The sequence below is a fragment of the Epinephelus fuscoguttatus genome, linkage group LG6 (assembly GCF_011397635.1).
Source record: "Epinephelus fuscoguttatus linkage group LG6, E.fuscoguttatus.final_Chr_v1".
Classification (NCBI taxonomy): domain Eukaryota; kingdom Metazoa; phylum Chordata; class Actinopteri; order Perciformes; family Serranidae; genus Epinephelus; species Epinephelus fuscoguttatus.
In genome coordinates this window covers 10,150,216-10,164,028 of record NC_064757.1, presented here as the reverse complement: position 1 = coordinate 10,164,028, position 13,813 = coordinate 10,150,216, and the positions used below count along the sequence as shown (strand labels likewise).

At 44.0% G+C, this 13,813-nt stretch overlaps 1 protein-coding gene across 4 annotated transcripts in view; it reads left to right on the top strand.

The window, feature by feature from the left end:
- The window catches only part of cux2b (cut-like homeobox 2b), a 108,285-nt gene that overhangs the window by 67,859 nt on the left and 26,613 nt on the right, over positions 1-13,813 (top strand). For all 4 annotated transcript variants that reach the window (XM_049578939.1, XM_049578937.1, XM_049578936.1 and 1 more), the window contains exon 4: positions 7,839-7,917. In XM_049578939.1, coding sequence (XP_049434896.1) covers positions 7,839-7,917 — 79 coding nt within the window. The remainder of the gene's footprint in view (positions 1-7,838; positions 7,918-13,813) is intronic.

The following is a 13,813-nucleotide window of genomic DNA, read 5'->3' as shown; positions in this document are numbered from 1 at the left end:
GCAGATTTATCAAGCAAATAATGGACCTAATTTCTGCACCATGTGTTTCCAATCCATCTTCTGTTCGCAACAGACGCGGGATTGTTTGGCAGACTTCAAGTCGTCTCCACAGTGTTGCGTTCCTCCATCAGCTGCGCTCTTCTCGCCGTGGTTCAAGGCTCGTTCATCAGCGCTGCTCCTTTTAGCGGATGCGGCTTTGGCATGATGTTCCTCCATGCTGAAACAAAGGCAGCGCTGACACCTGTAATTAATTAGGCTATTATGCATTCCGCAATGATAATTGCCTCACTGGAAAGTCACCAGCCTTCTAAGAGGGAGAGAGAGGAGAGGTGGATGGAGAGCGCTATCCATCATAGTGGAGCGCTCTCTCCCTCTCTCTTTCCCTCCCTCTCCCCTCGTGTCATGCTGTCTCACCTTGACTAGTGTAGGCAGGGCTAGAGAAACACTGTCAACATGTGTCTGAGGGCGAGATATGCAGCTGTGCCTCCCTCTTGCCAGGGCTGCTCCACCAGCGGCCTGCCAGGGTCCATCCACTCCAGGGCTTTGGCTCACATTGGCACAGTTACCCATGACACCCCATCTGTTGTAGCTTTGTTCACTAGGGCAGTACAGCACCGGGATAATGGGGGCACTTTATTTTTATAATTAGCCCTTACCTACACTTCTCCTCTCTTCTCTCCTCTTAACAGTTCTCCCAGCTCTGAAATCTAGTCCAGGTGCACTCGTTGCTACTTTTCACAGCCCACCCTTTCAGCACATCAACTGGTGCCTTCATCTTAGCCTCAGCACGCCCCCGCTCCCTCCCATCGTGCCATGATGGATACGTTTTCAGCAGACACACTTTCTTCAAGGTTTAGGTCATTCGCTGCATCAAACATTTGAAAGTGCGAGCTCAAAGAAAATGACAACTCCTGTCTTTTGAACTACAAAGACATTCAGAAAAGATTTGTTTTCTTCCCTCCGTTTTTCTCTCGCCGGCTCTTGACTTTGACTTTGCCGTGACTTTGAGGTGTTAGCGCCGAGGCTGCTGCTTTTGAGTTTTGTCAAGAGGGCGGGTAACATAGTGCTTCTGCCGCCTGTTGATGGTGGATGGGGACCCAGAAGGCACCTGCTGCGTGGTGGAGACAGCAGGCCCTTTGATCTGGGTTTAATGTCGTGCCATGTTTTGTCTCTCATGCTGCTCAACGTGCCACGTCCGTCGGGATTACGTCAGCTCCACCTTGATCTGTAGAGATCTGCTCTCCTCTCAGCCTGGGTCATTACCGGCACCGTCTTCTGGGACACTGACCCCAGGTCGCGCTCATTTTGTCTTGTCTCATATTAAAGTGAAACACCTTGCGTCATATATCTTGATCTACCTTTTTATGCTGGCGGCATGGCTCTGGGGTCTGTTGGTCAATCTGTACACCACTTTAGTCCATCCTGAAATATCTAAGCAATGATTTGATGAATTGCCAGGAAATGTTGTACAGACATTCATGGTCCCCAGGGGATGAATCTTAATAACTCTGGTGATCCTCTGACTTTCATCTAGTGCCACCTTGACTTTGACTTTTAATTCTTAGGAAAATATCTTGGCAACTGTTGGTTAGATTGTCATGAAATTTAGGACGCACACTCATGTTCCCCTTAGGTTAAACTGGAAAACTTTATTGATCCGCTGACTTTTTGTCTCGGGCAATCACTATGTTGATATTATAATGTTTTTAATTCTTGCAAATACCAGCAAAACTATCACTTCCCTATCACTATCACTACTTTATGTTTAGTGCTAATATGCTAGCATGCTTAATTAAAATGAAGAAGATGCTAAATAATATATTTGCTAAATATTAGCATGTTAGCACTGTCACTGTGAACCAAACCCACAGGAACAGCAACAGATGTTGAAGCCAAGTTTACATAGTAGCCAAACTGTGGAACTACAACTTCTTCTATGACTGAATCATTTTATCGCCATTCAAGTTAGTGGAGGTCTGAACTGGGAGTTAACCACTTGTATCCATTTCTCTATACATCCATGTTGTGAGCACGTTTGTCACAATTCAGTTCAAAGCACCACTGTGCTTAAGTACAGCCTAACAATGCAGTGGCTGTAGACTCATATTATTGTTTACTGACTGCTAATGCAATAATAACTGTACAAACACGATATGAAAAACCTTCCTGCATTCTCTATGGATTAATAGAGTCTAGAAACCTGTCTTAAAACATATATATTGACATTTTCCTGCTGTATACTCTTCAAGGTCCAGCTCTACTTCCATTCAAATGCAGGGGAGCTTCTCCCGTAAGACCTCCATAAATCGAGCTGTATTTTCACTCTGATTTTGTCACTGCATACTTGCAGCATGTATTTACATCAGGAGCAGATAAGTGCTACAAAAGAATATTGGTCAGCTTCGGCCATTTATTTGGCTGAGACGGCAGCTCTGCAGTGGCGTCAGTCCGTGAGCGCAGCACGTTGACTGACAGGCACCACTGATTGGAATTGACGTGGCGACGAGATGTGTGTCAGTGCTCTGACTGCTCATCTCGCTGGGCATCCAGAGACGACTACAGCCACCGCCATGCTGCTACCACCGCTCCGAGATGGGTGTCACCATGATTAAATCTGCCCTCAAACACAGTCTGTGTGTAGTGTGCATCTGCGTGAGTGCGACTTGACGTGTGTGTGTTTGCATGCTTCCAAGCTCAAGTTCGTGCGTGTACGTGGGCGTGCATGTGTGGGTGTACACGGGACTCTCACCGTCCAGACTGTATTGCAATAGTGTTTACCTCTGCCCCTCTCCTCCACCCACTCATCAGTCACTCCGCACCAACTCATCTCTCTCCTCCCGCCTCTCCTCTGAACCTACACTCAACGCAAAACAAACGCCAGCAGTGACAGCTGCAAAAGTGCTGGGTGGCATGGCTAAAATATGATCTTTTCCCTGCTTCTGAAGGGAAAATGATGGTTTTGCATTTGCTTTTTTTAACATACAGGTCACATATAAAGGAGACTCAACGCATGTAACCGTAGCATTGGAGGTTTCTTTCCTGGATTGTTTATACAATGTTGAAATAACCAAATGCAGTTGAGGGATGCAGGCGTTCCTGTGGCCTGTCAGGCATTTAGATGCATCTTTTAAATTTCTTCAAAATCAGATTTGAAATTAGATCAGTTTTAAATTTTGACCTTTGAAAAGCTATTTAAGGGCTCCTCAGAAGATATTAGAAGATAGTGTTGAGCCAGATATGAAATCATTTTGCCTATTAAGAAACACTTATACCTTAAATCTTTGTTAATTTGATTTAAAATTAATTCCAAACAATATTTTCTCGCATTAATTTGAAAATCTAAACACTGATTTGTACAGTATGTAAAGGGAACCCTAATCTGAATGTCTAAAAATTCAAACAACCAATTCACTGGTTTACCTTCTCTTTTGCATTATCGGACCTATTATAGAAATATTATTTATGGCAATATTCTAAGTACATCTTTTGTGGATTTGTATCATAGCTTAAACAATTAGTCAGTTCATCAATTATTTGATTGACAGAATATTTTTGTTAAAACATTTTTAATAAGCAGTTATTTAAGTCATGTATTAAGCAAAAATGATCTGGTCCAAGCTTTTCAGAAGTGAGTGTGATGTTTTTGTATGATTGCAAATGAATATTTATAGGTTCAGGTAGATATTTATATGTTCCAACAAAACAAGCAATTTGGCGACATTATGGGGCTGGCCTTTTTCACTGTTTTTTGATGTTTTTAATGGTTAATCAGAATAATATTCCATAGTTAAGATAAAGAAAATCAAATTATTTGCAGCTCTAATCTACATTATTGTACCTGAAGACATGTAACACTGCCCTGCTCTGAAGTGTTACAATAAATACTTGGATACAAAGCCCCTATGAGTTGGTATGGTACTTTATTCTTGCAGTTTTACAGAAAAATTGTACCAGGAAGAGACAAATTTCTGTTTACATATTCTTTTTTTTTTTTTTAAAGATATTTTTTAGGGCATTTTGCCTTTAATGGACAGGACAGGTAAGTGTGAAGAGGGGAGAGAGAGAGAGAGAGGGGGGATGACATGCAGAAAAGGGCCACAGGCTAGATTCGAACCCGGGCCACTGCGGCAACAGCCTTGTACATGGGGCGCCACCAACCACCAACGCCCCTGTTCAAATATTCTTTAAAAAAAGCCATTGAAGAAATCTCTGAAAACGATTTCAATGAGAAAATAAGCTGAAAGAAATGTAAATTGAAGTGGACATTATACTGCTCAAAATGGCGACACTGAAAATGGAAGGACATTTGAAGCTGAAATCAGATGTTGTAGCCAGTAAAGAGATTAGACTGGGGGGAAAAAAACGCTCCAGTCTTTAGATGTCAGCGCGACTTAACGCAGCATAATAGTAGAGCGTTGACCATATTTTGTCTCATTTTCCACACTTACATTAACACCAAGGACTGAATGTGTTGTTGTGAATCCAGTAGATTCTTCTAGAAGGTGTTGTGACAAGTGGTGTTGCGGTGGTGGTGGGCTTCCCACTGTTTTGTTCTAATAAGCATGGAGCGGGACCGGGGTTGTTGTGACATCCTGTCAGCCTGTGGGCTGGACTGGCGCTCAGTGAGCAGCACAGTAGGATGGACTCCCTATGATTGTGCACTGACCTTTGCATCATGGGGAAGATGACAGGTAATTTAGAGGCCTCAGGGACTGTGGAACCATACATTTGCTGTCCCCAAACCACCCACAGCACCAACCACATTCACCTTGAGATGGGAGCAGCGTATCCACGAACACTGCATGCACACACACATGCAGAATACAGAGAATTCAATCACATGTTGTATACACCCAGGTACAGTTGCATTTGCAGACATGCTTTCGCACAGTTATTTTGCGCACACACACAGTGCAAGATCTGCTTTGACACCCGCCCAACACCCCCATCATCGTCGCACACTCTAATCACCTGCATCATCACAACCCATCCTCAAACAACCAAATCACAGGGGGTGGCAAACTGGTAAGGCAGAGGGGGAAAATGATGATTTAGAGTGATAATTGCATAATCACCAGTTGTGATAATTGTAATTGATGACTGCATAATTGCTAATTGCGCTCTTTATGGGAACCCCTCTTTTCCGTTGTCTCTCTGTCTCTCTCTGTATGTCGCTCAGTAGCCCTTCACTCTGCTTCCTCTACTTCATTGTAGGTTTGTTCTCCCCCCCCTTTCATTTATTTCTCCCTCCTCAACACATTCTAGCTTGTTCTCACACACACACGCTCAGATTCACACACAGAGAGACTCACTAGCGGGTACTGTAAGTATTCTCAAAGGCTTATCAGTAAGTATTTCCCAGCAGCCTTGTCCCAGAGGCGGTGTTCTGCCCACTCTGTTGCAGCGTGAAGAGTTATGGAGGAGCTCTAACAGGTTTCCTTTGTCTCTCTCTTGCTACTCTGCCCCAGGCTTTACTCCTGCTTGTAAAATCAACCTGTGGCCAAGCCCATTCCCTCGGCAGCCATATCCTTTATCACAAAACGGGTGAAAACAAAGAATGCGCTGTGAGCCGAAGCCAGGGCCAGAGCCATATCTCGCATCCAAAAGAGGAGAAGAAGTAGTCTTTCCTCAAGCTGTACCTCCTCTGTACAAGCGTCCCATCTGCTCGCATCTGTTAGTATGAGACTTTTGGCTCTGAAATCCCATGTGCTTGGCTGGAGGTGGATTAGCATGGAGATGAAGATGACTCCCTGATCAGCCCATATTATGCACGACACCTCAGAGTGCTTTGATGATAGCAAGGGTGGGTTGTGTGTGTGCGGGGGGTACCTATACGCATAGCGGGCGCTAACGTGAGAAGGCATCAGGCAGGCGTGTGATTGATGTCTCTGCTAGTGTCTGTAGGCAGGTTAATGGTGTGATTGTGGAGGTAATCTCCGTGTTCTCTCGTTAAAGGATGATGGAGGGCCAGGAGACCCTGCGTGTCTCTGGAAGACGGAGCCCTAGCTGTTGCCTTCACAGGATCTCAGGCTTTTTACACATGCAGTTGGGAGTCTCATTTGATGTATATGCTTCAGAGGAAGCCGTGCCAGCCAGCAGACTGTCAGTGAAAAGTTGATGACTAGAAGTGGGTTCAGCCACCCTGCTGTAGTGGCCATGTAGTTCAGGCGTAAGCTCAGGTTGATAATAGTTTGTCTGGATGTCACAAAGTGCTGTTGGTGCTTTGTTTATGTCACGTTGACGAGCGGAGGTTTGTTATTGGCTGGCGGTGACACGAAATTGCTTCTGTTCATAGTGAAAATGAAGCAAACATGAAAACAGTCTCTCATCAACGGGGAAAGAGCAAACCTTAGCTGAACCAACAGTAGCTGTTGATGTACTCATAACCCACATATAAAACTAGAAACAGTGTTTATGGGGCCAGCATGCTTCACACATTTTCACTGTTTGTGAACGAACATACTGATATTAACGTCATGTCCTGGAAGGAGAGGCGAGGTGGGCAGAGGGGCAGATGGAGGTTGGTGGTTGGGGTGGGGGGTAAATTGGGGGTATAGCTGAGTGAAACAACAGCATAGTGTAGCAGGGAGCTGGCTGCAGACTATTGCATCTGTATTGATTGGGCTCCAGCCTTTTCCATTTTCCATGAACTCCTCTGAGCTGCTCCGAGTGGGAGTGATGGGGGGGATTTGCTTGATCTTTATGATATTTCTTTAAACATGATGCTGTCGTTATGCCTCCCCAGGGAAGTCGCCAGCCATTTCCAGTAAATCAAAGGCTCTCCATCCCTCGCTGTTTTCCACACACCTTATTTATAACCCCACTAAACAGCCCCAACACACCACCACCACCACGACCGCCACCACCATTCTCATAAGTGTTTTCAGCCTTTGCAAAATGAATATTTTTCGAGTGTAGTCAGTGATGAGCGGCCTGGCTCAGCCATACCGCACACTTGACCCTTCGTCGTGGAGTCCATCGAGCCAATCCGACAGAGGCTGTAATCAGCAGTGACAGAAATGACATGGACCATAGATGACAATAATTTGGATTCTGTCTGCTTATGGAGTGGGGAGGTGGGGGGGTGGGTCATTTGGGCGAGCCTGATCTGATTTACGGTTGCAGAGTAGAGGATGTAGAGAGGCAGTTACAGCGCGTCCTCTGACTCACGAACAGGCCCGGGGTCTTAGCGGGAGCTGGGAGCAGGGTAACCCACATACCCACTAGTGCAGGTGCCCTCTCCATGGGGCCAGGTGGTGGCTAATTCGCTTTCTTTGTCCCTCCTAATGAATCGTTAATTGGTTTGCATCACCCGCCGAGCCAAGGATAGCAGGTGCCGAGTGCTGCTGGTGATGAAGGCTACCATCACTGGCGAGCCTTTCTCGTGCACGCCGACACCTACATTTACAGTAACAGGCCAAATGTCACCTCGCAACATGCAGCAGCTTGGCAGTTAAACAGGAGAATATCATCGTAGTTTACGCCTTGTTTCTCTGGTTGTCAGTGCTTGTGTGGAGAAACAGCCTTTGAGTTGGTTAATGTATGCATAACCTATATGACCTGCACAGTATTTCTTTGTTACACGTACTGGAGATACAGTACATACACAAGGCATGCATAACTGTTTGTTTCATTTATTGGAAGGATGCTGTGAGGTTAACCTTTGCTCTCGTTACTATTGATTCATTGTTGGCAATCTAAGATTTTAAGTGTTATCTGCTCGATGTAAAAGTCCATTTAAAGCCTGAAATGTAAATATTCTGCACCCTGTAAATTAGACATATGCCAGGATTATATCAGTCGATGTTTAACTTAATGGCATCTTCTCTCCACTGCAGGTGGTTGCTCTGAACAAGCGCAGCAAGGAGGCCGAGTCTGCGTTCCTGGGAATCTACAAACAGCTTATCGAAGCCCCAGGTGAGTCTCCCACTAAGACCAGCGATGTGCATCTTCACAAACAACAACAACAACAACAACAACAGCAGTAGTATAAACACCACACTCACACACATTACTTCTAGAATTATCTTTCCTCCTTCAAAGATCACTCCCTGGAGATCAGCTCCCCATCAAACCTCTATCGCTATCACTGGACCGGCTCTATACATATACACACAGTGACATATCATGTATATATGAACATACACAAACCAAAAAGTAATTTTCATGCCATAGATAGATATGGTGCAACAGCACATGGGTATAAGATACATAAAACCCTATACCCTGTGGCTCTTATCTATTTTTCAAAGTCTGTGCTCTCAGAGTGGTTTCCAAAACTCTGCGTGAGGCCACTTCAAAACCCAGCGCTGGTCCTTGAGTGTAGCCTGGCTGAGGAGCGAACACATCCTTGAGGAGCTCTGCTGTTGATTGTGGAGGGCCAATTAAAATCCCAACTGAAGTCTGGCTTCGTGTGGAACGTAGGCCTGATGAGGCCAATGGGGGAAAAGGCAGAGAGGGGCAAAGACAGTTAAGTTAGTGCAGAGGAAAGACATATTGTGTGTTTATTCAGTTGTTATTTCAGTGCCGGGGCACATGTACTGTATTGCTCTTTGTTGCAGGAGACGGCAGCAAAACGCAGCCCAATCTCAGTCTAGATCAGAGAAACACTTGTGGCAGGAGTAGAGAATGCTGTTTACAGATTCAATGAATACAAGATAAAAGTCTGCGTCAGAAAAATAGCGACGGCAGCAAGTGACTTTTAAAGGTCTCCATTTTTCCTTGAAGTCCCCTGCTTGATATTGCACCAGCACACACACAAGCACACATGCACACGCACACACACTTTGAATGGAGTTATTTCCTTGATAAGAAATACCGTTCTTTGAAGATGTATTCAGTTTGATTTTCTGACCTATACCTTTTATATAGAGGCCTTAATTCAAGCCCAGGAGCATCTTGTGGAATCTATTTGTCACAAACCCCTCTCAAGTAGAGAATAGTCAACTAAGAGTTGTTATGTTCAAGAACAAAGCCTTCAAAATAAAAAGAAAGGCCACTGTCACCCAACATAAACTCTTATGTGTAAGTAAAAAAAACTATAGCAGCTTTCATTTCCAAGGTACCTTATAACTTTCGTCCTCTCTGTCTCTTTATGTACAGTGTATCTATTCACACACCTTGTAAGTGTGGTAATTATATTGAGTATACAGTGGTAGACCTGCCTGTATCAGGTTACATCAGGTGACGTAACACAGCCAGCCTCCTACCTCCATTTGACCTTACCTTTACAAAGGGAGTCTGTTTCACTGTGTCTTCACTGTGTTTCACAGACAGTGATAAACAGTGCTGGTCAAGTAGCCTGAAAAACAGAATTTTTTACTTATTACTCAAACAGAGTTATTACATTAAAAAAATAATTAAAAAGCAATAACATTGCTTAATAATTTGATATAATAATTACCTAACAGCAGAAATAGTTATATTAGTCATACATTACTTTTTGTTACTCAGCTCATCTTCATTAAAGGTGCCTTCTAACAACTTGCCACACCTACTCCTGTATTTAACATGTCGAAAATGCTATTACAAACAAAAATGCTAACCCAATCAATGACTAGGAGTGTAAATCACAATTTTCATGACAATTTTATTATTATATTTTTGCTAAAATTGACTCCTCTTACACACATTAAACATGGCTTAGAAGCAGGAACATTTAACAAAAGTATAAAATTTGTCCCAGTAATAAGTGTCACGGTTCATAGACAAAATTGTTTTATGCTTGTCACCATTATTAGCTTAAGCCTATGGCAGTTTACGCAGCATAAACAAGGCTAGCAGCTGGTGGACTTTTCCTTTATTAAAAACTTAAACAATTACATGTATTATTTAAAAAATATTGATATTTCAGTTTGATTTTCAGACATGTAGGGCCGTCAGCATCTATCCATCTTTGTTTTTTGGGAAATTGCTTTTATTGCATGTAAAGTAATATGTTGTCGTCAACTCGCTTTAACTGTCTCTCTCTCCTGTGCTCTGCTGGGTCTGCTTCGTGCTCTGTGTGTTTGTGTGTGTGTGTGTGTGTGTGTGTGTGTGTGTGTGTGTGTGTGTGTTTGTGTGTGTGTGTACGGGCATAGCTCTGCCCTCGGTTAAACACAGAGAGGAGAGAAACTAGCGCAACCGTAAATGACAACAACACAGAGAGACCCTCACACTGAACTAAAACGAAACACATACATTAGCTAAATAGAGTGCTGTAGGCAAACTCAGAAGTTAGCATGGCCCTGGTTCCCTCAACAAAAAGCCAATGGGATTTTTCCACTGGATTTTGGATTATTGCAGAAAATAAGCTCAGTGACAAACAAACGTTTATGGTGCTTACACATTTTGTTCAGCAAGATAGTCTTCACAAATAAACACCACTTATATGATTTTTGAAGCCTCACTGCATTCGGGAGGAGTAAAAAGCTAATGTTAGGCTATAAATGAACTACACCACGACCGCATGACTTAACGTCGTTGGCTGTAAAGCAGTGTTCACCACGATGACGTTCTGTATTCTCAGTAAGCCGCTAGTTAGCAACCGTCTTTTTTAAAACACCTAAAGCTTCAAAATTTACAATTGGGGTGTTTACTGATGTATTTTATGTTGTAGAACAAAACAGGAAGGTCTTGAAACCTTGTGTTAACCACAGACTCTATTTGAATCTAACCAAAAACCCATTCAACAAACCCTTTGACTTTGAGACAAGGGAATTGGGACTGCAAAAATGCTAACCAATTTTCTGGGTTTTAAGACTCATTCCTGCATCACTCTATATCATATATCTTTTTTTTCAAGGCAGTGGTAGGGGAACCACTGCATTTGTTAACTTAAAGAAGAAACAACATGTGAAAGGTGTATTCCTCTTCTTTTGGCTGTGACTTGCCTCCCTACACCTCTAGCTGTTTCACAAAAACATTTGCCCCAGGATCCCTTACCTTCTTCCCCCCCTAAGGGAACACAAAGGGGTACAGTCATGCAGTGGGGGTTGGGGGGGTCAGTGGGGGCCCAAGAGAAGAAAAAAAAGTGCCCTAGGGCCCTCCAACAGGTTGATCTGGCCATGCAGTCTCTCTTTTTAATGCACAGACAAAAAAATCATCATAACATAAAGATTCTTATGGCCATCTCTGACCTTGTTTTTACACTTCTTTGACACGTTCTATGATGTCAACCCAAAGCAGCACGCAGCACTTTCCTGTAAATATTTACAACTGTAAATATGGCAGAAGATGATGAAGTTGGTGTTGGGAAAGATGGCAAGCTACTGTTGGTCAGGGTCCAACTTGTAGTCTGCCATGACTTTTCGCCAAGTTACAGCAACAATTTACGACTCATTGATTGCCTAATCTGACACAGTTACCATCTTGAAAAAGCAAAAATCTAGTGCTGACTGATCCCGACATTAGCTGCCTTCGTTGCCAGATATCCCCCCACTTCTCTGGCTGCAGCCAAACAGAGGCCAGACCACTGAGAGTATATCTGTGTCCGGCCCTTGCAGTATCTGCCATCTGTGAGGAGGGCCTACAGTATCCTGTGCCTGTTTGTCACTGTACATCTTGCTGCTGGTGTCCAAGGTCACAGCTCCCCCCCTCTCCTGCCCACCCCTCGCTAGAATGGATGACTCCAGGTACACTGGAGGACAGTCATTTGGCTGTGGCCCCACTTCATTTCTCTCTGCCCCTCAAACACAACAGTGAGCGTTCCCACCATTCCCCCAACAAATGCTACAGCTCATGTATTTTTAATCTTTTGACAGATGCAATTATTCTTTACACGCCGTGCTCGTTAATCTTAATGCAGTTATTACTATTCATTGCAGGACGTTTTTCCCTCCTATTATTTCATTTGAAAGTGCCTCTCTCTCCGTGTGTGTGTGCGTGCTCATTTGTGTGCCGACACTAAGGCCTTCAGTCCAATCAGAGCAGGACAACAGCAGAGTTAATGAATGCAAGAGGCGAACAAGGAAAAGGGGGGAGGGGCACACGCAGCAGCAGCTCAATATGTGACCTGTTGTATCTGGCTATCATTAACATCTGGTCACATATCAGTTATCCACTTTGCTGTGCCCACTATTGAATACAAATAACATATCCGTTACGTTTGTTAGATTCCAGCATGATAATGTTTCGCTTTGTTAATGCAAGATGATGCTGCTGTTCAATGGCAACTAGAATGCAACAGTAAACTCAGAACAGAAATAACTTCTTGATGCAAGTGATTGAAGTGATTTCTTGCCTTTTATGAGGCCCCTAAGCCGAGATGTCAATCCACTGGAGTGTTTCATTAGCGCTCTATATTTTGATTTGCCTGTGACATCTCCCCATGCTGTGCACTGTAACTCCTACCCAGTCTGGGGCTTGAAAGAGGCCTGTTAACAGTGTTTCCCTAACAATGTTTATATCACCTCCGCACGGTTTTGATCAGTGCAGATAAACACGTCCTGATCACTGAACGCTGAAAAACAGTGGCAGCTCCTGCCCGAATTCATCGGTTTCCCAGAGATGCACCTAACTTACTCTCTCTTTTTCTTCCTCTTCTCCTCGCTGTCTCACTCTGCTCTTCTCTCCTGGAGTGTGTGAGTGAATGTGTGTGTGTGTGTGTGTGTGTGTGTGTGCGCGCGAGTGGCGTTTGAACGTTTGCGTTTGTTGCCACCTCTGTGAGAGCAGCGAGGCCCTGTCGCCAGGGGCGTAGCCCTGAGACTGACGCTCCAGGTGTTTGCTCTTCCTCGCCTCCTCTCAGTGCACACACTCATCCCTCAGGATCCACCCCACTCCCTCTTTCCTTTAGAACACAGCTCCTTTTATCTGAGCGGGGAGCTCACTCGGAGTTTGTGAAGATTCTGATCTGAATACACCCCTCTAAGTATGTGTGTGTGCCGGGCCTACGGCATGTCTGAGGTGTGTGAGTCTTTATGTATGTGTGCGTGCAATAGTGGGAATGTTATGGCAACAGTGCTTGCTAGTGGTGACCACCGGTAGTGCAGAGCAGAGCACAAGTACAAGCAGCTTTTTGTCACGTTAAGCCGCATGTCTTGTTGTGAAATGAGATGGTTATAAGTGCCTTACATATTCACATCAGATGTTTCCCTCGGCTATGAGATTATCAGAACAGAATGCACTGACCTTAGTAATTCAGAGTCATTCACATGCATAAAGAATAGTTGTCCTTCTTCAACCTTTCATATACATAAGCAAGCACCAGCGAGAGAGAGGCCTGCAAGGCAAGCGAGCTGGCCTCATTGTAATTTTGCAGCTGAGTACCTACAGTGAGGATGAGAGTGAAGAAGGAGTGCCGTGCGCGTTTGTGGCAGTCTGTTGGAAAATAAGGACGTATAAAAGCTGATGGAAAATGAAAGCTCTCTGGGCGGGACGAGATTATGCACAAGTGATTAATAAGAGCAGTAATAAACAAAGGCCCAGGAGATGTTTGAGGTGCTTAATAATGCATTATGTTCATAAAAGAGCCGGGCCTCTCCAACTGATCCCTGTGGAGTAGGAGACCCCAGAGGGACCAGGAGAGAGTGTGCTCTTAAAAGACAGCAACTGTGTGTGTGTGTGTGTGTGTGTGTGTGTGTGTGTGTAGGAATGTCTGTATGTGTGTGTGCCTGAGAGCAGATAAGATGCAACCATGGGATTCAAAACTGTACAGACCACAGACTTGTGTATTTGATGATGTTAATTCATTGTGATTTGTCTTACATGTCTCATAAATAACACTGTGAGGTACGCTGTTTTATTTTTTGTATAATTTTAAGTGGAGTTTGGTTTGGATGTCATTGGCACTTCTTTTTTTACTGCAGCATCTCGTGTTAATTTTAAATGCTATCTA